Raw genomic sequence first — 21,131 nt, forward strand, 5'->3', positions numbered from 1 at the left:
AATCTGATGTGAAGAAAACAATACTGCATTTGTAAACAACTAGCAAAACTTTTTTTAGAAAGGAATGGTTTAAAGGAAATGGGCTGGACTAAAATGGAGTTCAAGACGATTAGAGGGAGAATACAAAATCCATAATGTGATGGATCTTTGGGTGAAAAGTAGTCAACACGTGAATTTGGATGCAAATAACTGGAGAGATGTACATGAACCAGAGAACAATGAAAAAGACAAAACTTGAGGTTGTAAATGAAAGTGTTCGAAATAAGGTGGCAGAACTGTCGGTGCTTGTGGCAGAAAGGAGTTATGATTTGGTGCAAATATCGGGGCTAAATTCAGAGAGTTGACTCAGGAATATAGGGGTCCAAAAAGAAAAATAGCTAGTTTTGCTTTTCTGCCAGAAACACCTGGGAGGTAAATGAAATGATTGTGTGAGGGTAAAGACTATACTGCAAGTTAACACTATTGCATGCAATGAGGTAAGTATGAGGAGAAACTCTGCTCTGTGGAGATAAAGGGCATATTATGGAATAATAGAAAATTTATTTTTAATGATTGAATTTCATCAACTAAATATATATTGAGAAAAATCAGCAGGTTTAGAAATGAAGTTAATAAAAACACATGCATGATTGCTTCATGACGCAATGCACCAAAAAGCCACAAGTCTCAATTTGACTTTGTTGTTTAACACCTGGGCAAAGTACTAGAACTGGAAATCATTGCATCCCTGGGGGGATAGCAACCATAGAATGGCATGACCTGGGAATCTGACATTCCCAAAGCCAGGGATAGGCTTGTAACTTAAATGGATTAAATTTGATGAAGGTAGGACAACTAAAATGAGTGGATATGGAAACTTGTTTAGAATTACTTCAATAGATGATCAGTGGAAACACTTAAAAAGAGTAATGCTGTACATTCAAGGTACACAAGTAAAATTACAATGATCAGATTAAGCAAAAGTGACCTTGAGTGAATAAATGAAGAGGAAAATTGCCTGTATACACTGAAGGGAGGAAGGTGTTCACTGGGATAAATGTAAGAACACATGAACATTTTAAGTGTAACCAAAGAAGCAGAGGGTAAAGATGGCAAAAAATAAGTTCAGTTTCACAGTGAAGAGTTCAAGACTTCGACTACTTTGAAACTTCTCCTGACATGGCCCTTGAATGAAATTCCTCAAACTTTAACGCTGGAGGAAATAGCAGGGGGTGGGAGAGGCTTTATATTCCAGTCAACTTGTGGCCAACTTGCAGGATAAAGTTAATTAACATTTAGAAACATTTAGAAAACATTTAATAAATGAAAGTCAGCACTCTTTTTTATTAAATATAGTGTTTGATAATTGTTCTTCTCTGCAGTAACAGAGGATTGACAAAAGTAATGTGATTGATTGTGTATCCAGACTTTGAAAAGGTGTTTAACTAATTGCCACATAATAGACTAGTTAGTAAAGCTTAAGTTCATGGAATTAAGAGTGATAGTAGGATATAAAATTGGCTATGGAAAGAGAGCAATTGTGCAGAATTTTGTTCTTAAGATAGGAGGGAAGTATGCTGTGTATTCTGTAAGAATCAGTATTTTTTGATAGCATCTGGACTTGAATATACAGAGCACAATGGTGCTCCATAGTTTGCAGATGATGAGAAATTTGAATATGTAGGGGGCAATGAGGTGAATAATGAGATATAGAGAGATGAAATGGGCATGCATATGAAATGTATCAGGAAAAATGAGGAGAGGTAAAATGAACTAAATTGTTCAGTTTTAAACCGAGCGCAGGAACAGAGACCTATGAGTAGATGTATATAGATCTTTAAGGTGAGAGGAAAAATTTAGAGCAGATGGGATCCTTGGCTTTATTACAGAGGAATAGCATACAAAAGCATGGAAGTTGAGCTAAACTTTCTCAATCACATTAAAGATATGCTCAAAAATTTCAACCACGTTAGATGTGATTTGCCTCCACAAGAAGAAGCAGTAGTGGATAAAGTGGCCAGTGTTTAATATAAAAAAAGACTATTTTAGGATTATCTGTTTACATGCTGTATATTAAATATCATACCATTATGGATAATTCACTAAGTTTTTTTTCAAGTACCATTTATTCTAATTGAAATCTTTTTGTTCTTTTACAGTTTCCCATAGTCACAATCTAAACCTTTCACATTCAGCTTCCTCAGTGAGTTTGCAGCAAGCCTTTTCAGATTTAAAGCACAAAGCATTTCAAGAAGGTCCTAATACTGCTCCTCCAGTCTTCAATCAAACTGTGGCACCGTTTACTATAGTACATCCAGAAATGACCAGTATTGGACAAGGAATTCATACACAAACGGCAGTGTCATCCTCAGCACCAGCTAGTCTCATAACAGCTAGTTCTGTATCTCAAGCCAAGATACAGAATATTCAATCGCAACCAGCTGAGCTGTTAAATAGTGAATCCACGGCTGGTGTGATTGGCCCTAGTTCCATATTGCTGCCTGCAACCCCACAGCCAGCTCAGCAGCCTGTTAGTGGTCCTGCTACCAATGTTAGCGTTCCAAATTGTGTGTCTTCATCTTGGACCTCCCTGCCAAGTCAGCAACTAAGTACTGGCCTTGTCACAAGTGTTTCAGTTGCAAGCTCGATATCACCACCATTAACATCGCATGTGGTTCAAAGTTTGATTGAAGGAGCTGCAATTGGTATAGGACCTTCAAATTCTGCTTCCCCTTCTTCCAAAGAAGCTGTGATTTTGCAAGCCCCTCAACAGCTTAATGGGGGCACTGTCATCAGCCTGGCAGAGTCTCCAGCTTCACTGAGCTTGTTTCAGAGCCCAAAAGAGAATATGTTTAATGTAACGCAAGCAGAAATCCAGCCGGTGGGTGGTAATGGTATGACACTGGCAGTTTCTACATCGCCACCATTATTACAACCTGTTTGTGGCATTCAGACTCCTGTGGTTCAAACAGTTACTGCACAAAATGCCACCCTACCTCAGACAGTAGGTATTTCTGTGCCTCTGGTTACCCAGGTCTCTGTGCCTGGTACAGGACCTGCACAGCTTGTTTGCAGCATTCCTTCTGTTCAACAAACACTGATTCACAATCGGCCTCAAACAGCTTTTCTTCCAAATCAACCCCATGTTCATTGCTCTGAAGTGGACATAGATTTGAACACCAAAGGAACTGGCATTGATGATATCAAGACTTTGGATGAAAAGCTTCGATCATTGTTCAGTGAACATGGTGCTGCAGGATGTGCTCACATTTCAGCATCTTCAGAGATAGGTTTGGTAGCAGAATCTACCACAGTCGATAGTTTGCTCATTTCAGGAAAAATATCTGCTGTCCCAGGAACTTCAACAGTTACTGTTGCATCCTACCCAGTAACTGCCACAGGGTCTGTTGTACCTCCTTCCAGTCTACCTCTTGGCCCTACAGGACTCCCTTTAACTGTCCAACAACCTTTGACTCCTGCCGGTTATACAGTCTCCTTGACCAATGTTGTTCCAAATGCAGGACGGCCAGGCACTCCACCGGCAAAACCACCACTTGGCAGATTACCTGTAAGTTAACCAGGAGTTTAAGAAACTTAAGTGCATAATTTAATGGTTTAAGTAGGAGATTGTAAAACCAGAAAACTGCTTGCATAATGATTCAGTTTCTTTTTGGATGTGAATTAGTACTAAAACTTAGTGTTCAGGACTCGACTGCAGTACTAGTTCAACTTGCACCAAATCTCTTGTTTTTTTTTATTCTCCCCTTTTCATTCTCTAGTTCGATTTTTATCCACACATGCATTTTTCTTTGTGCCATGTAGCATTCTGTAACACATGATGGCCAGAGTTCCCTTTGTGGAGTCTCTGCTGTTGATGCCATTAAACTGATTGTCAGCTAATGGATGAGAAGCACGGTTTCTCATTGCCTGATCTTCATTCACTGTATGATTCTTTCATGAACAATCCCATCATCAAACTCCCATCTTCAGGTTTAAAATTTTAGCTCCCATGTATGTTTAGATCAAGGTGACTTTTTGCACGATTTATCATGATCAAGACCAATTCAACCACTCTTAAGGTAATATACCTGTAGAAATTCACAATATAACACAAGATTTTTATCATTAATAGAGTTTGTAATTAAATACAGAACGTACTGCATAGTGATTTATCAAAACTATAGATGAGCATATATTTTGTGAAGATTTTGTTTTGTTTATTTGAATTTGTTTCACTTGAATATTAGGTTTTATTATAGAATGCTAAATTATTTCTCTAAATTGGGATAGGCTGCTTTATATGATGTAAGCTGAGAATATCTTTGAAGACCTATATTTGCTAAGCCATTCACTCTTAAGCCTTGGTTGATGCAACTGCTCTTCCCATTCATTACTTGTAGGTGCAACAGCTAAGCACGGAAGGTCTTGATCAACAATTAAAACAGGCTCTCACTCCACCCTCTGAGCAGTTGCCACCTTTTCCAGGACCTTCACTAACCCAGGTGCAATAATATTACCCAGTGTGCTCTTTTGTGAATTCATTACTCTGTGCGCCAAGGTCACTGCATGTGATTCATTTCTTCATTGCAAATGATCTGATGCATGTTCTGTATCTTGCTTATTAACATTTTCATTGTAAGTTAATTTAGCATTATATGCAGTGCAAGCTAAGCCTCAATGTGCAACACAGAAGGTTTGGATAAATTGCTCCTTAGCTGCTCCTCATGTTCAGCAGATATTGTTCAGGATATGGCAGATGCATCCATGTATAAGCAAATGTTCTATTTCAGTGAATGTTTCCAATGACAGAATGTCCTTAACATGCATGCAGCAGTCAGTGGTTTTGGAGTGCTCAATTAATAATGGTGTAGGTTGTTTGCAACTAGGCATTATGCTTCATATTGTTAACTCATCCAATAACAAGTGCTGAAAAGATTCCATGCCTTCTGTGATAGTTGATGCAGAAAACATAAGAGAAAAGACATTGTCTTCAATGTACATGTGTCAGGTAGATGCTGCAGAAATTATTCTGATTCAGTAAGACTGTTCTGGATGTGACAAATATTATTCTGATTCAGTAAGACTGTTCTGGATGTGACAAATATTTTCTTCCAGTTGAGTATTGCAGTACGTCATTTCTACTGGCAGTGTTCCAGTATGATCTCATGACGTGAGGAGCAAAGAGACCATGCCAATTTTTAAACTTTTTTTAAACCACAGGTTCCATCTTGCAAGCAGACTTTATTGTCTGAATTGATTCGTAATGTCTCCTGACTGCCATCAGTTGTCACTGCATGTATTTCTATTACTCCTCCATAACTTGGCAGTCTGTCCATTCATATATTCAATCTCAAATTTTGGCTTCCAATCCAGATTTGTGATCACTACATCTTTTCTCTTTTATTTTATCCATTCACAGAGGCTGCTATCCTCCTCCATGTAGGCATGATCCCATTCGAATCCGTCATTAAGGAGGAAATTGCGAGGCATCTTGAAGGGAATTGCTTGATAGGGCAGACGCAACACGGTTTCATTAAAGGGAAGTCGTGTCTGACAAATTTACTGGAGTTCTATGAGGATGTGTCTAGGGCGGTGGATAGAGGAGAGCCGGTGGATGTGGTCTTTCTGGATTTTCAGAAGGCGTTTGATAAGGTACCTCACAAGAGGTTACTGCAGAAGGTCAGAGGACATGGAGTTGGGGGTAGGGTGTTAGCGTGGATAGAGGATTGGTTGTCAAATAGGAGGCAGAGAGTGGGGGTCAATGGGTGCTATTCGGATTGGCGGTTGGTGACTAGTGGGGTGCCCCAGGGGTCGGTGCTGGGGCCTCAGCTATTTACCATTTATATAGATGATCTGGAGGAGGGAACCGAGTGTAGGGTGTCGAAATTTGCTGATGACACCAAGATTGGGGGAAAGGCAAATTGTGCGGAGGGTGTGGAGAGTCTGCAGAAGGATCTAGATAGGCTGGGCGAATGGGCCAGGAAATGGCAAATGGAATTTAATGTTGGCAAGTGTGAGGTGGTCCACTTTGGTAGGAATAATGGTAGGAAGGACTATTACTTACGGGGCGAAAAACTGCAGCAGGCGACGGTGCAGAGGGACCTCGGGGTCCTTGTGCATGAGTCGCAAAAACCCAGCCTGCAGGTACAGCAGGTGGTCAGGAAGGCGAATGGGATGCTGGCCTTCATAGCGAGGGGGATTGAATATAAAAGTAGGGAGGTCTTGCTGCAGCTGTATAGGGCATTGGTGAGGCCGCAGCTGGAGTACTGTGTGCAGTTTTGGGCGCCGCACCTGTGCAAGGATATTTTGGCCTTGGAGGGAGTGCAGAGGAGGTTTACTAGGCTGATACCGGAGTTGAGGGGGTTGAGCTATGAGGAGAGGCTGAATAAACTAGGCTTGTACTCGTTAGAGTTTAGAAGAATGAGGGGAGATCTCATTGAGACGTATAAGATGATGAATGGGATGGATAGGATAGAGGTGGAAAGACTCTTCCCGCTCAAAAAAGACAGTAGGACTAGGGGGCACAGCCTCAAGATAAAGGGGGGGCGGTTCAGAACGGAGTTGAGGAGGAACTTCACTCAAAGGGTGGTGAATCTCTGGAATTCTCTGCCCGTTGAAGTGGTGGAGGCTGCCTCGCTAAATATTTTTAAGAAGCGGGTTGATGGGTTTTTGATAAGAGAGGGGATTAAGGGTTATGGGGAGAGGGCGGGAAAGTGGAACTGAGCCACGACAGATCAGCCATGATCTTATTGAATGGCGGGGCAGGCTCGAAGGGCCAGATGGCCTACTCCTGCTCCTATTTCTTATGTTCTTATGTTCTTTTGGTTATTTTGCCTATCCTGGCCCCTACTCTAACCCTTCACCACTGTTCAGATCTTGCTTCGCCAAGATTGAATTGTCTTTCTGAAAACCTCACTATTATGCATCCCCTTCCACACACTATTGAATCCAACGTGACATCCAGCGTTGATTCTGCAAGAGTAGCAACCCTAAATTCTCTATTCTATATTATCACTGATCATCTTGCCAAACTTGCTCCTTTGTGCATAACCTCTTCAACCACTTTCCTATCTTTTCTGCACTGGCATACATTTTGCCTCCAGAATGCTAATTTATTGTAAATGAGAAGTTTACAAAAACTAGCAGTCCAGCCACAAAGGCCACAGGCAAAAACTCCTTCACAGTCTACCCTTTTCAACATTAGCTCTACCCTAACTTCAATCTATTCCCTGACACTTTCTCATTCTCTTGAACATCATGCCCTTTCCATCTCTCATTAATTTAAAATCCTTGTTGTTCAAAGAACTTGCATTTGTGTCATGTCTTTCGCAATGACTGGATGTCCCAAAGCACTTTACAGTAACTAAAATACTGTGAAATATAGTCATTGTTATAATGTAGGAATCTTGTCAGACAGTTTAATCTTGTCATAGCAAGATCACTCAAATAGTAATATGATCACCAGAATTTTTAAGTGAAGTTGTTTGATATTATCCGGGATACTGAGTGGGAGACCCTGCTTTTATTTGAAATCGTGCTATATGATTCTTTACCTGAGATGGCATTTGCTGTTTCAATTTGACTTGTTTGAAGATGAGACTGCTTTTATTCCCAATCTCCTGGGCATGCCTTCTTTACTTCCTCGTCTTTGACTCCTCTTCACTGCTTTTAGGCTTCATCCTCGGCCTTGCTCCCTCTGATTTTAGCCTTTGTATAAGCTACTTGTATCATACCCTCGATCACCCCCTTAATCTTGTTACATCTTGTGGCCTCTCTAGTCTTGTGGCTGTTTCTGATCGCTGCTTCATTTTCCTTGTCACTTGTATCTATACATTTTCCTACGATTTTGCTACTTTCACAATGTCCTCTTGGAAAACAGTCATCTTACAGCTCTGTTTCAAATACCCACATCCATGTTCTACTAGATGACATGGACAATGACCAGCTGTCTTACCTAGTCTCAGATAGAACCAGAGAACACGATGAGTACTTGAAGAAGGAACGTTAAAATTGAATTTGCCAGAATAATAATTTTGAGTGAACAGACTCTTAAGGGACATAGCTGAAGTAGTTAATATTGATTTCCCTGAAATGCTATTTAGATTTATTTCAGAAAATAACATTTTGTGATACAGTCTATGAACGACTTGGGACAGGATGTGGTAAGTGCAGCATGGCTCAGAGGGAATGGTGATCTTGGACTTGATTTCCTTGCATCACTTCTGGATCTGTTGTAGGCTAATTGATAGATTTATTTGCTGTGCTTAGTCAACAACTCTTATCATGTGTTGTACTATTAGGATAGTAGAAAGCAAACTAGATTGCTCCAGTCTTCTAGAAATTTATATGTTTTTAGTAACAATTGTTTTGCTGTTGATTTTTTTTTAACTGCTGCTTGTAGCATCCTCCACTCTTACAACATCACAAACCACCAAGCATGAGGAGCTTATCTATGACTAAAATGGAGACCAATTTTTGAGTTGTCTCAACTGCACCCTCACCTTCCCTTTAACCCTTAGCCACAACGTTCCCAGCTTCCCACCCATTCTGCCCTGGACCCTTCCCACAGTTTCCTTCAAGGTTCATCTCATTTTGTGAAACCTACCTGTTGCTGACTCAATGCCATTCCAAGTATATTTTGATTCCCCATTTCCTTTCCCTTGTCTTTGTTGCTAGCTCATTTGGCAGTGATTGTGTATTCTCAAATATTGCCTCCATCTTCTCAATTTATTATCCAGCTACCCTCAACCTATTGTCCTTTGTAACTACCCTTCATCTGAGTTTTCAGTTCCTTTCCAAGTTCTTTTCAGCTTCATATTTATTCTTCTGAAACTCCTTGCTTCAGCCTCTCTCAACTTTTGCATTGTGAACAAGGTTGAAACCAAAGTCAAAGAAAGACCTTTCATTGTTAGCACCCTTTTTTATACTCAATTAAAATAGTCGGTTGCTTCAACCTCCTGCCACATCTCCTTTCATCAAACTCTACTTATCTAAAGTAGTCAGTGCACTTCAAGAATACTTCTTTGCTTCTATTTTGTTTATTTCCTTTGCTTTACCCTTGCTGGCCTACAATAAATTCTCATCACTCTGTGGATTAAATTTGAAGTGCTCATCCTTGACTTTAGGTCCTTTCTGTGTTCCCACTCACTTGATCCCTGCAATTTTCCAGACTATCCTCACTGCCCAGCAATCCTTGGGGGTTATCCGATTCTGACCTTCTGTGCATTCTCCTCCTCTCCGTGTGTGTGCATGGTATGGGGGGAGAAAACGTTAGGAAAGTCATAATGAAGGGGAACAGCCAAGTGTTTCATCAGCTGCAGCAGGTATGATTGCAGGATGGCATGTTGTCTCCCTCTTGTCGGAGTCAAGTATGTCACTGTGCTTGCAGAACATCGAGAGGAAAAATGAGCAGCCAGAGGTTGTGGTCTATGTTGGTATAAAAAAAGGGTAGAAAGAGAGATGTCTCTCAAATTACAGGGAGCCAGCAGAGAGGCCAAGAAATAAGTCCTCAGAAGTAGCAATCTTCAGATTACTCTTGATGCGACATGACATTGAGAATTGAATTAAGTGGGTAGACCAAATCAGGGTCATGTTGGCATTCGGAAATATTATTCAACTAAATTGCCTGAGGGTGGAAATTATGACATACCATTAAAAAGCAGAAACAATGGTTAAGGGAGGCGTATAGTAGTCAAGTAAGGTATTCCGTGGGATTACACCGAAGGACCACAGTAAGATCTAATTTTTGGTTTACAATGTGTTAACATAAAGCTGGTAAACTGCAGATGCAGATAGACACATGGGATTATAATGTAGTGGTGATAAGGGAAATCCACTTAGAAAGGACTCAATACTAAAGGAAAGGTGGTGGAATGGCAGTATTAGTGAGGAGAATATTATGGTGATGGAAAGATGGAGAGGAATGAATTTCTGAAGCATTTTCTTAACCAATGAGTTTCTGGCCCAGTAAAACAGGAAGCATTGTATAATCTGGTTCTGGGTAATGAAGTTGCTCAATTCGATTAATTAACAAGGGAATATTTGGGGAATAATGATCACAATTTAAGGTTTAGACTATCCATGGAAATTTCACATCCTTGCTCAAAAAACGGGTGAGAGGATAAGTATGTCGATCAGTTTAACCCTTCTAGAAATGATAACCGTGGCAGAAAACAGTCGTTTGGACCTGAGGGATTAATTTAGCAAAGCTGACATAAATTTGTTAAAGGCAGATCAGTTTTAAGTTGCCTGATTTTTTTTTGATGAGGTAACAGAAAGTTGATAAGGGTAATGCTAAAAGTTGTATTTTGACTTTACAAAGACATTTCATGAAGTGCCACATTATTGACATGTCAGCAGAGTTGAAACCCATGATATTACAGTGGTAACATGGAAGCAAGATTGGCTGAGTAGCAGGAAACAGTAGTTGTGGACAGTGTTTCATACTGGAAGGAAGGTGAGCAATGGGGTTTCTCAGAAACCATACTAGCACCACTGCTTTTCTTGATTGTATTAATGAGTTGGAATCGGGTGTACAGGCCACAGTTTCAAAATTTGCAAATGACATAGAACATGGAAATATTTATGAATTGTGAGGATAGTGAAAAACATCTGGAATGGGTGGACATGTGGCAGATGTAATTTAGTGTAGAGCAGTGTGATGAGATGCATTTGGGGAGAAAGAATGAGGACAGGCAACAGTAAAATAGAGTTTCTCTGTCCCTGAATCCTTTTTAAAAATGAATATCAGTTGGTATATAAGCACAGATCGTTGAAGATGCCATGCAATTTGAAAAAGTCATTAATAAGGCACACAGCATCCTGGATTTCATAAATCAAGGACCAGAATGCAAAAGCAAGGAAATTATGATGAATCTTTATCCAGCATTGATTCAGCCTCAAAACAAAATACTGGAAAATCTCAGCATGCCTAAACAGCATTTGTGGAGAGAGAATAGAGCCACTGTTTCAAGTCAGGATGACTTTGTCAGAACTGGTTCTGACTGGAATATTGTGTCCAATCTGAGACACCATACTTTTGGAAGGATGTAAAGACATTCCAGTTATGTATCCAGATTGGAGCATCTGGGGTCCAATCTCAGAGGATATTTGATAAAAATGCTCAAATAGTGGCATGGTGGCAACATCACTTGATTAGTAATCCAGAGGCCCAGGCTAATGCTCTGTGGACATGGGTCCAATCCCATATGGAAGCTGGTGGCATTTAAATGAATAAATCTCCATAATGGTGACATGAAACTACCAGTAATTGCTGTTTAAAAACCCATCTGGTTCACTGATACCCTTTAGGGGAAGAAATCTGCCATGCTTACCCGGCCCAGTCTTCATGACTTCAGACTCACGGCATTGTGGTTGACTCAACTGCCCTCTGAAATGGCCCAGCAAGTCAGTTAGTTCAAGGGCAATTAGAAATAGGCAACAAATGCTGCCCTTGCAAGTGATGCCCATGAAAAAGTAACAAAGAAAAATTTGCTGTTCATGGAGAGGTTGAGAATGAGATTTAAGGTGATGGGCATAAAGGCAATGGCAACATGACGCAAAATGTTTTCATGCAATAATGGTTAGACTCGGGAAAGCACCGTCTGAGAATGTGGTGCGGGCAGATTCAATTGTACTTTTTGAAAGAGAATTGGATAAGCACCTAGAGGATATTTGCATGAAAGGGTGGGGGAGTGGGGCAATCTAAATTGCTCTTGCAAGAGCCGACGCAGACTTGACAGACCAAATGACTTCCCTTTTGTGCTGCAACCATTCTGTGATTCTGTAATTGACTCCATGTGCTTGAGCAACATGCAGAAACTGCGTTCAAGCAGACACGGGAAATGTGAGCAAATATAGAAAGTAAAAAAGTGGATGTGTATCTCTCTTAGAATCTTCAAGCTATCTCTTATTTTTAGTTTTTGCTCAAGGCCACAAACTTCTTGTGAGCCAATAGGTAAGAATTTTGCCCAACATTTCTGATGCTAATAAGCCTCTTATTCAGAACCTCCTCACAATCCATAATATTTCCAACTTCTGTGTCGTTCATTAAGGGTGATACAGTGGTTAACAATGTAGAGTTTGCACATTCTCCCTGTGTCTGCATTTGTTTCCTCCAGGTGCTCTGGTTTCCTCCCACAGTCCAAAGATGTGCATATTAGGTGGATTGGCCATGTTAAATTGCCCCTTGGTGTCAGGGGGACTAGCTAGGGTAAATGCATGGGGTTATGGGGATAGGGACTGAGTAGGAATGTGGTCAATGCAGACTCGATGGGCCAAATAGCCTCCTCCTGCAGTGCAGAATTCAATGATTCTAACTATGTGACCAATCTGGGCAATACCTCATCTAACTCTTTGTTCCCCCCAATCTCCCCTCTAATTTGTGCAGGTGACCAGCATGATTGCTTTGAGCTTCAATTGGTAAACTTAAGGAAGCAGTTATGATCACATTTTGTTCAATGATAGTAGGAATTCAGTTCTAAGAGTTTCTAGATTTGAGAAGTTTATTTGTGAGCTTTGCAATATACCTCTGGGGAAATGATCTGTAGCTGCAATAATATTTCAGTTGAAATTGAGTATTCAGGGTGAGTCCTTGGACAAAAGATGCAGGCAATAGATTGAAGTGTGAATTCATGGATGACTAACTTAGAAAAACTTCTGTTGCCCTCCAGTCACAACAACCATTGGACACTTTGGATGCCCAATTAAGACGAGCCCTGAGTCCAGAAACTGTGACAAATTTACCGGTTCCTATCACATCAGTGCAGGTGAGCGTCGAGGTATTATGACCAACTTTTCAAGTTCGGGTAATGTGGTGTGAATTCCTGATTTTATTCAAGGGAGTGAGCCAAGTTGAAGGTAAATTTGAACATTGCAATAAAAGAATATTGGCAATTTTTAACTTTTAAAGTAATTGAGTTGTATTGTGGCAGAGAGGAGGCAGTGCGTAATGTTCTAGCGACCTGGGTTTGAATCCCACCATGACAGATGGCAAAATTAGAATTCAATAAATATCTGGAATTAAAAGTCTAATGACCATGAAGTTACTGTTGACTGTTGTGAAAGCCCACCTGGTTCACTAATGTCCTTTAGGGAAGAAAGACTACAACCCTTACCTGTTGTGGCCTACATGTGACTCCAGTCCCACAGCAATGTAGTTGACTCCGAAATATGGTCTGAAATGGAGGGTAATTGCTGGCCCAGCTAATGGTGCTCATGTCCCATAAATGAATATTTCTATTAAAAAAAATTCCCAACCTCTGACCTGCTTTTAAGTCACAGTATTTATATGATTTATTTCAATTTGTGATCAGTGAAAACCTCTAGAATATTGATAGGGGAGATTCAGTGCTAATGCCATTGAATGTCAAGGCTATATGATTAGGTTCTTTCTTTTTAGTTAGGAGATGGTCATGATGTGACGCTAGGGTGGTGGGAATGTCATTTGCCACTTGGTTGCCCAAGCCTGGATATTGTTCGGGTCGAATTGCAAATGAGCATGGACTACTTCACTATCTGAGGAGTTGCGGATGATGCTGAATATTGTGCAAGCACCAATGAACATCCCCAGTTCTGACTTTATAATGGAGGGAAGGTCGTTGATAAAGCAACTGAAGACAGGGTAGCACCGAGGGCGATTCTGCAGAGATGTATTGGGACCTCCAACAATTACAACCATCTTCCTTTGTGCTTGGTATTACTCCGTCCAGAAGAGAGTTTTCACCCTGATTCCCATTGACTCCAGTTTTGAGATGTAACACAATCAATGCTGTCTTGATGTCAAGGACAGCCACTCAACTCTTGAGTTAAGCTTATTTTATCTTGTTTGGACAAAGGCCTTAATGAGGTCAAGTGCTGAGTGGCCATTGACAGAACCCAAACTGAGCATCAGTGAGAAGGTTATTGTTAAGTAAGTGGTGCTCGACAGGACTGTTAGCAACCACTTCCACTGTTTGGCTGGTGGTCGAGAGTACATTGATTAGATGGTAATTGGCTGGGTTGGATTTGTTCTTTTTATTGACAGGAAATAGCTGAACACTTTTTTCTATGTTGCCGGGTGGATGTCACTGTTGTAACTGTACTGGAGCACCTTGGCTTGGGTGCAACTATTCCTGGAGCACAAGTCTTCAGTATGATTGCTGGAATGTTGTCCAGACCCATGCCTCTGCAGTATCCATTGCCTTCAGTTTCCTGAAAACACGTGCAGTGATTGAATTGGTTGAAGACCGGCATCTGTGATGCTGGGGACCTTAGGAGGAGATGGAGATGGGTCATCCACTCTATTTCTGGCTGATGGTGCCTTTCGCATTAATGTGCTGGGCTTACCCATCATTGAGGGTGGGGATATTTGGGGTAAGGTGGCATATTCCATTCCCTAAAATAAATTAGTGAATCATATGGATTTTTACAACACTATCACTGAGACTAGTTTTTAATTTCAGGTTCATTAATTTAATCTATGTTCGACCTGCATCAGCTGTCATACTGAGATTTGAACGGTGACCCCAGGACATTAGCTTGGGCCTCTGAATTACTAGTCCAGTGACATCACAATTACATCACTGCCTTGCCCATATTGCTATGCTGACCTGTTGTTTTGACTTTTGTCTTGGATTTCTAAATCTCCCTTCACTTCTGCTGTCTTTCTTCCTGGTATATCACCTGCAGTACCACTAAGATTGTTTTATTCATTTTAATTTATTAAAGTTTATGCATATAATTAACTTAGCTTCTGGTTTTTAACTCATTACTCGAATCTCATTTAATTAATAGTTTTAAATGAAATATTTGCGTGTAACATGAACCACTCCAAATATTGGAGATAGAAAGTAAAACGTCCTTCCTCCTCTTTGGTATTCCCACTATTGGTGAATTCCAAACTTTTGAATGTTGTCCATGGATTAATAAAACATATATTCAGCCAGAAAGAGCATGTGTAGATAATTACGCCTATTTCAGCGAACCAAAATAAATAATAGCCATTTGCTGGTTCATCTATTAAAGTTCATGTATGTCATTAACTTGGTTCGTAATTTTTAACTTATTCCTCAATCTCACTGGCAATATTCCAATTCTGTTCTACCAAACAATTATAGGTAAGTTTGATGCTGTTGTACTTTTATTAAACAACTTTTGCTTTTATCAAAGGGTATGGTTCCAGTAAATGGGTCTACTGTGTTTCCTGGACAGAGCTCCACAACAACTGGCCAATCCAGTGAAGGTAAGAATTTATTGAAATGAGCTACATGCTGCAGCACTTCTTGCAGGGAAAACCAACCTTGGGTAATGTTGTAGTTGTTTACTGCCACTCATTTAAAGACAAAATCCTTCAATTGAATGTGACCGATTTGAGCTAACATTAAATACAATCATTTGGGCTAACGTGAAGCTAAATTGAGGGGCAGCAAGCTATTAGAAAGGATAATGGAATGTTAGCCTTTATCACAGGAGGATTTGGATACAGAAGTAGTGAAGTCTTGTTTCAATTATATTGAGCTTTGTTCGATTCACCTGGAGTCCTATGTGCAGTTTTTGGTCCCCTTACCTCAAAGAATATTATTACTATAGTAAGTGTAACAAATGTTCACCAAATCTGGTGAACCTTCTGGGGATGATGAGACAGTCCTATGAAAAACGATATTGGACAAACTGGACTATAGAGTTTTGAAGAATGAGGAGCAATCTAATTGAAAGCTACACAATATTTGAAAGAATAGACAGGGTAGATGCAAGTCAGATGTTTCCTTTGGTTGGAATCTTGAACCAGGAGGCACAATTTCAAAATAAGGATGAAACTACTTATGACCGAGATGAAAATATATTTACACAGATGGTTGTGAAATTTTGGAATTCTCTACCTCAGAAGACCATGGAAGCTCAATCACGGAGCATGTTTAGGTAGCGAATGATAGGATTCTGATTAACAATAATATGAAGAGTTTTGTGGAAGAGTGGATAAAAAGCATTGAGATACCCTATCAGCCTTGGTGGAGGGTGGAGCAGGCTCGATGGACTGAATGACCTACTCCTGTTCCTGTGTTCCTAATCAGAGGATTTTTGAGTAATAAATGTGAATCTGCCATTGCTACTGAGTGAAAGATGAGTAATGAATGAGTAGAATGTACTTCATTTTTTAAAAAATTACTTGATGCCATTATTTTTCCTGATAATCACTGCTCATGATTCAAAAATGTAATCATTTCAATTGATAGCTGTCTGCCAAAGACAGACATTCATAGGGTGTCTTTATTCATTTAATTTGTTTGTTCAAATAAACAACCAATCCAATTCTGAAAGCTCAGTGAGCAGTCATATTTTGAATAAACTTAATCATGTGATCTGAACGCAGTTTTGGGATAATCTAATTTAGTAAGTATGTTTGCGTTTTTTTTTCTTTTTTTCTCACTTTAGGTAATGTTCCACAGCTAGGTGACATTATTACGGCTGCTTCAGAAGACAAATGTGTCCATCCTATGATAGCGTCACGGTCACATGAGGAAGGTGTCATGGAATCAAGCACAACTGTAATTACTGGTTTTGGAAGTGGAGTTGTTAAAATGGGACGTTTTCAGGTAAGAATTTGGTCTTGAAACTGAGGGGCAATAAAGAGAAAAGACTTGTATTTAATTATTATTGTTTAATAATATTGAAATGTCCATTTGAAATTCCAGCATGCTTTATAGACAGTGAAGAACTTCTGAAGTGTGATTGGTTATAATCTGATATCAGTCTGACTATAAATTTCAGGCTTGTACTTCATGATTAAGGTTTTATCCACCTACACGTTGGTGGCAACTTGATCTGCAGATAATGTTGAACAGCTACTACCTTTATCAAAATCCCTACAAACATTTGCCAAGTATCTTTAAGCATTCTATTTGTTTTATTTCTGTCCTCCAGTTCCATTTGGGGAGCAATGACACGTTTTCTTTAAATAGTTAAGAAAGCTAAATAAGGAAATTTTGCTGATTGTGTGCAGCTCCATAATCCCACCAGCATCCTTGTTTGTTGTTGATGTTGTTTCCTTGAGCCAAACTTATGGGAGCAGGTGAAAATTATTCACTGCCATATTCATCTGAAACTGACAGCAGCTTCTGAAATCTGCATAAACACAGTTAAATGTTAGAAGTTGCTGTTAGTAAACTAAACTTTCCATAATGTGTGCTGCGTATCCATGCGCACTCGCACGTGCACACACTCAAGTACAATCAAGTGGAGATTCCAGAACAAATGGGAATGTCACTTCTTCCACTATTAACTTTGTTAAAAACTCTTAAGTTACAACTTATTGAATGAGGTGAAACTGGGTTTTAATATTGTACTAAGTTCATAATAACTGCTGCAGAACTCCTCTGGCCCTGAAAAATTCATTTTATATTTTAAGTCTGCTTTCTCCATTATGATAAAGTTTCAAATTTAAAGGAAGTGTTTATATAGTGTTTTTCATGATCACCAGACATCTCAAAGCACTTTATAGCCAATACTTTGTAAATTGTAGGCATTGTTGTAATGTAGGAAATGCGACAATTAATTTGTGCTTCGCAAACTTCAAGAAACAACAATATGGCAATGTCCAGATAATCTCCCTCTTATAATGTTCATTGAGGGCGCTGTCAGAGTCCGTTGCAAATGCTATGAGTCAACTGACCTCTTCCGCACTGTAAGGATCCTGTGATTCTATAAATGTTGACTAGGACACTCTGGATAGCTCCCCTAATGCCATGGGATTTTTTTTTACATCTGTCAAGCAGGCATGTGGAGCCTTAGTTTAAACTTTCATTTGAAAAGATGGCACCTTCAACAGCTGATGAATTAAAGTTTGTCTGCTGTATCAGTTTTCATCTTAATCTTTTGTATATCTTGTAAATGATTAAGTGTAAAGAATATCAATGAAATTATTTCCTGGTTTGCTGTCTCTGAGAATGCTTTAATATGATTGGCTGCTTACCATGCTATATGCTTGGCGATCCCCTTCACTTACTACCAGATTCAAACTAATGTCAGTAACGAGGAATGTATGCCATGTAGAATGCTATGAGGGCAGCTATCTTTGAAATCAGTGCTGAATGCCATTGCTTTGTCAGTACCCTGAAATATGAGCCATTACTGGCAGAGACCACAATTGAGAGCAACATTTGAAGAATAAAAAGGACGAAAATAAAGTTGTTTAGAATTACTGTTGGAATGTGCATGTTAAATGTCTTGTTCAACTTAGTGATCTGCACTTTCTTGTTGCTGCTTATGTTACTGCTTGGTAAGATTTGGAGTGGTTTATTGATATGAGCATAACACTAAATGGAATAAATATGAAAAGAAGTCCCAAAAATATGCACTCAAGTTTGGGCACATAAATGTTATTGCACGGCAGTTTCACTTGTCTTTTAGCTCAAAGTTATGGGTTCACTTCAGGATTTGAGCACAAAAATCAAAGCTGACACGCCAGTACTGCAAGTGTTGCCCTGTTGGACAATGATCTTTTGCCCTAACTCTGCTGCATGGTTTGCATTTGACTGCTTGTATCTTATAATCTTATTCATGAGCCAAAGATGAATAAATTTTTGTTTGACGAAAATGCTAATTGATTTTTTTGTAGGTTTCTGTTGCAACAGATGATGTCTTGTATCAAGAAGCAAATGATAAACGGGAAGAGAGTAAACTGAAACATGCCTCAGATGAATCTTCCTTCTCTGGAAGCAGCCCTGAAAGTACAGTGGTGAAACCTTCTGAACATGATAGTCATGAAGATGTGGTGGATAGTATACCAGTAACTCAAAGCAAAAACAGTAAATCGCCATCATATCAAGAACAGGAGCCAGCTCAGCAGGCGAAAATAGGACGATTCCAGGTCACAACGAGGCGAGACACTGTTGGCCGTTTTTCAGTGGCAAGGACACAAGATGAAGTTACTTATGAAGCTGGCAAGGGAAGCTCCTCTTGTGTTCCTACAAGTACAGCTTCATTAACAGTAATTTCATCTATGCCAGTGGATCTCTTTAGAGCTTCAGAACAAATTTTACCACCAAAAGAATCAAATAGTTCTGAACAATATCTGCACGTGAATGGACCAGTTCTGCTGAAGACTGAAGGACAGCAACCCTATTCAAAGGAACTGGAGCAAATGCAGGTCGATAGTGCAGGGAGTTCAGTTTCCCCCCAGTCGCCAGAATCCAAGGGTACCACCATTGCACAGAACCTTACTAACTCATTTAATTCCTCCTACATGAGCAGTGATAATGATTCAGAAATTGAAGATGAAGATATGAGAAAAGAGTTGCACAGATTGAGGGACAAGTAGGTGTCTTTTTTTGGTCTGGATCCAGTTATAAAATGTATCTGGTGTGTTCAATGTACGTAAATGCAAATACTAGTTTCCAGCAGTAATACCAGTTATCCTTGAATAATCTGTCTAACGGAGTGTGGAATGTATGGGCGTTGGCCTTGGAAATCTTTAGGCTTGTGTCTCATTCCCCACACACAAATCAATTTTAATATATATTGGTTGTCTTTGAAGTGTTTCCATTTTTTTGCTTCCTGAACAAATTATGCTGGGTTACAGCTCAAGTAGCAATAAATGATCAATTTTCATTGATGTGATAGAGCATCACAGTGAAGTCCAGTTCACAAAGACACATTATGACCAATGAGTGGCAATCCAGAATTATTTTTCTCTCCTTAACTTGAGGACTGTGCAGTCAACTATGTTGTCTCTACTGCTGCTTCAGTTAGCGCTCATGCATTGAACCTTGTTTGCCCAGCTCAGCACCCCAGTCAATTAAATATCATCTGTCATTCTGGTTTATGTTGCAGGAATTGTGATATTTGTCCTGCTGAATATGTAAATATATGGAGGTGACTTGATGTTGGAACAGTTCCTTACTGCCTTGTAAATATATCACCTGGTATGGTGTTAAGCTGCACTGACAAAGTATTTAAAATGCACTAATTTAGTTGATCCTAGCTGGGACAATGGCAAAAACTATGGTTGATTACAGTGCACTTAGGTTAGAGAAGAAAGAATCGTTTTCAGGGATCTGTGTTGGGTCCCTATTATTTGTCATTTATATAAATGGCATTGACTATGTGGGGGGTAGGATTAGTAATTTTGCAGATGACACAAAGGTTGGGCTGGTGGCTGCCAGTGAGGTGGAGTGTCTTGGGCTACAAGAAATATAGATGGGATGATCAAATGGGCAGATAAATGGCAGATGGAATTTAACTCTGGAAAGTGAGAGGTGATACACTTTGGAAGTAGTACTTTGACAAGAAAGTACCCAATGAATGTTAAGACACTAGAAAGTTTTGTGGAACAAAGGGACCTTAGTGTGTTAGTCCATAGATCTCTGAAAGCAGAGGGCATCATGTTGGTAGAGTGGTGAAAAGGGCATATGGGGCACTTGCCTTTATCAATGGAAGCATAGATGAAGAGAGGTTGCATAGGCTTAAATTGTTTTCATTGGAAAACAGAGGGGTGACTTATTGAAGTGTACATGATGATGAGAGACAGTGGATAAGGAGCAGCTTAGTTGAATGGTCAGTCATGAGGGGACATAGGTTCAAGGTGAGGGGCAGGAGGTTTAGAGGGGATATGAGGAAAAGCTCTTTTACCCAGAGGATGGTGATGGTCTGAAATGCACTGCCTGGGGGAGTGATAAAGGTGGGTTGCCTTGCATCCTTTTAAAAAGAATTTGGATGAGCACTTCATAACATTCAGAGCTATGGGCCAAGTGCTGGCAGATGGGATTACATGGGAGTTCAGGTGATTCTAATGTGTTGGTGCAGACTTGATGGTCCAAAGGGCGGCCTCTATGCTGTCTAATTCAGTGATCGTAAGTACACCATTCTGCATATGAGGTGCAGACAGGATCACCCTAACATCTGATGATCAATCACTTTTCACTGTTAGAACATGTCGTAGAGTCATAGAGGTTCATAACATGGAAACAGGCCCTTTGGCCCAACTTGTCCATGCCAGCCTTTTTTTATGGTTAAAACCCCTAAGCTAATCCCAGTTGCCCATATCTGGCCTATATCCCTCTATAGCCATCGTACCCATGTAACTATTTAAATGCTTTGTAAAAGATAAAATTGTACCCACCTCTACTACCTCTGGCAGCTTGTTCCAGACACACCACCCTCTGTGTGAAAAAATTGTC

The 21,131-nt window shown here is 39.9% G+C and overlaps 1 protein-coding gene across 13 annotated transcripts in view; it reads left to right on the top strand.

Moving 5' to 3' along the window:
- The window catches only part of wnk1b (WNK lysine deficient protein kinase 1b), a 158,609-nt gene that overhangs the window by 118,720 nt on the left and 18,758 nt on the right, over nucleotides 1-21,131 (top strand). For 12 of the 13 annotated variants that reach the window (XM_080190902.1, XM_080190894.1, XM_080190900.1 and 9 more), the window contains 6 exons: nucleotides 2,139-3,547; nucleotides 4,380-4,481; nucleotides 12,651-12,746; nucleotides 15,127-15,199; nucleotides 16,390-16,550; nucleotides 18,572-19,269. In XM_080190902.1, the coding sequence (XP_080047028.1) occupies nucleotides 2,139-3,547; nucleotides 4,380-4,481; nucleotides 12,651-12,746; nucleotides 15,127-15,199; nucleotides 16,390-16,550; nucleotides 18,572-19,269 (2,539 nt within the window). The remainder of the gene's footprint in view (nucleotides 1-2,138; nucleotides 3,548-4,379; nucleotides 4,482-12,650; nucleotides 12,747-15,126; nucleotides 15,200-16,389; nucleotides 16,551-18,571; nucleotides 19,270-21,131) is intronic. The other variant, XM_080190901.1, reaches the window with a different exon arrangement.

This window comes from Carcharhinus amblyrhynchos, chromosome 6 (genome assembly GCF_965287045.1).
Source record: "Carcharhinus amblyrhynchos chromosome 6, sCarAmb.v2.hapA, whole genome shotgun sequence".
Classification (NCBI taxonomy): domain Eukaryota; kingdom Metazoa; phylum Chordata; class Chondrichthyes; order Carcharhiniformes; family Carcharhinidae; genus Carcharhinus; species Carcharhinus amblyrhynchos.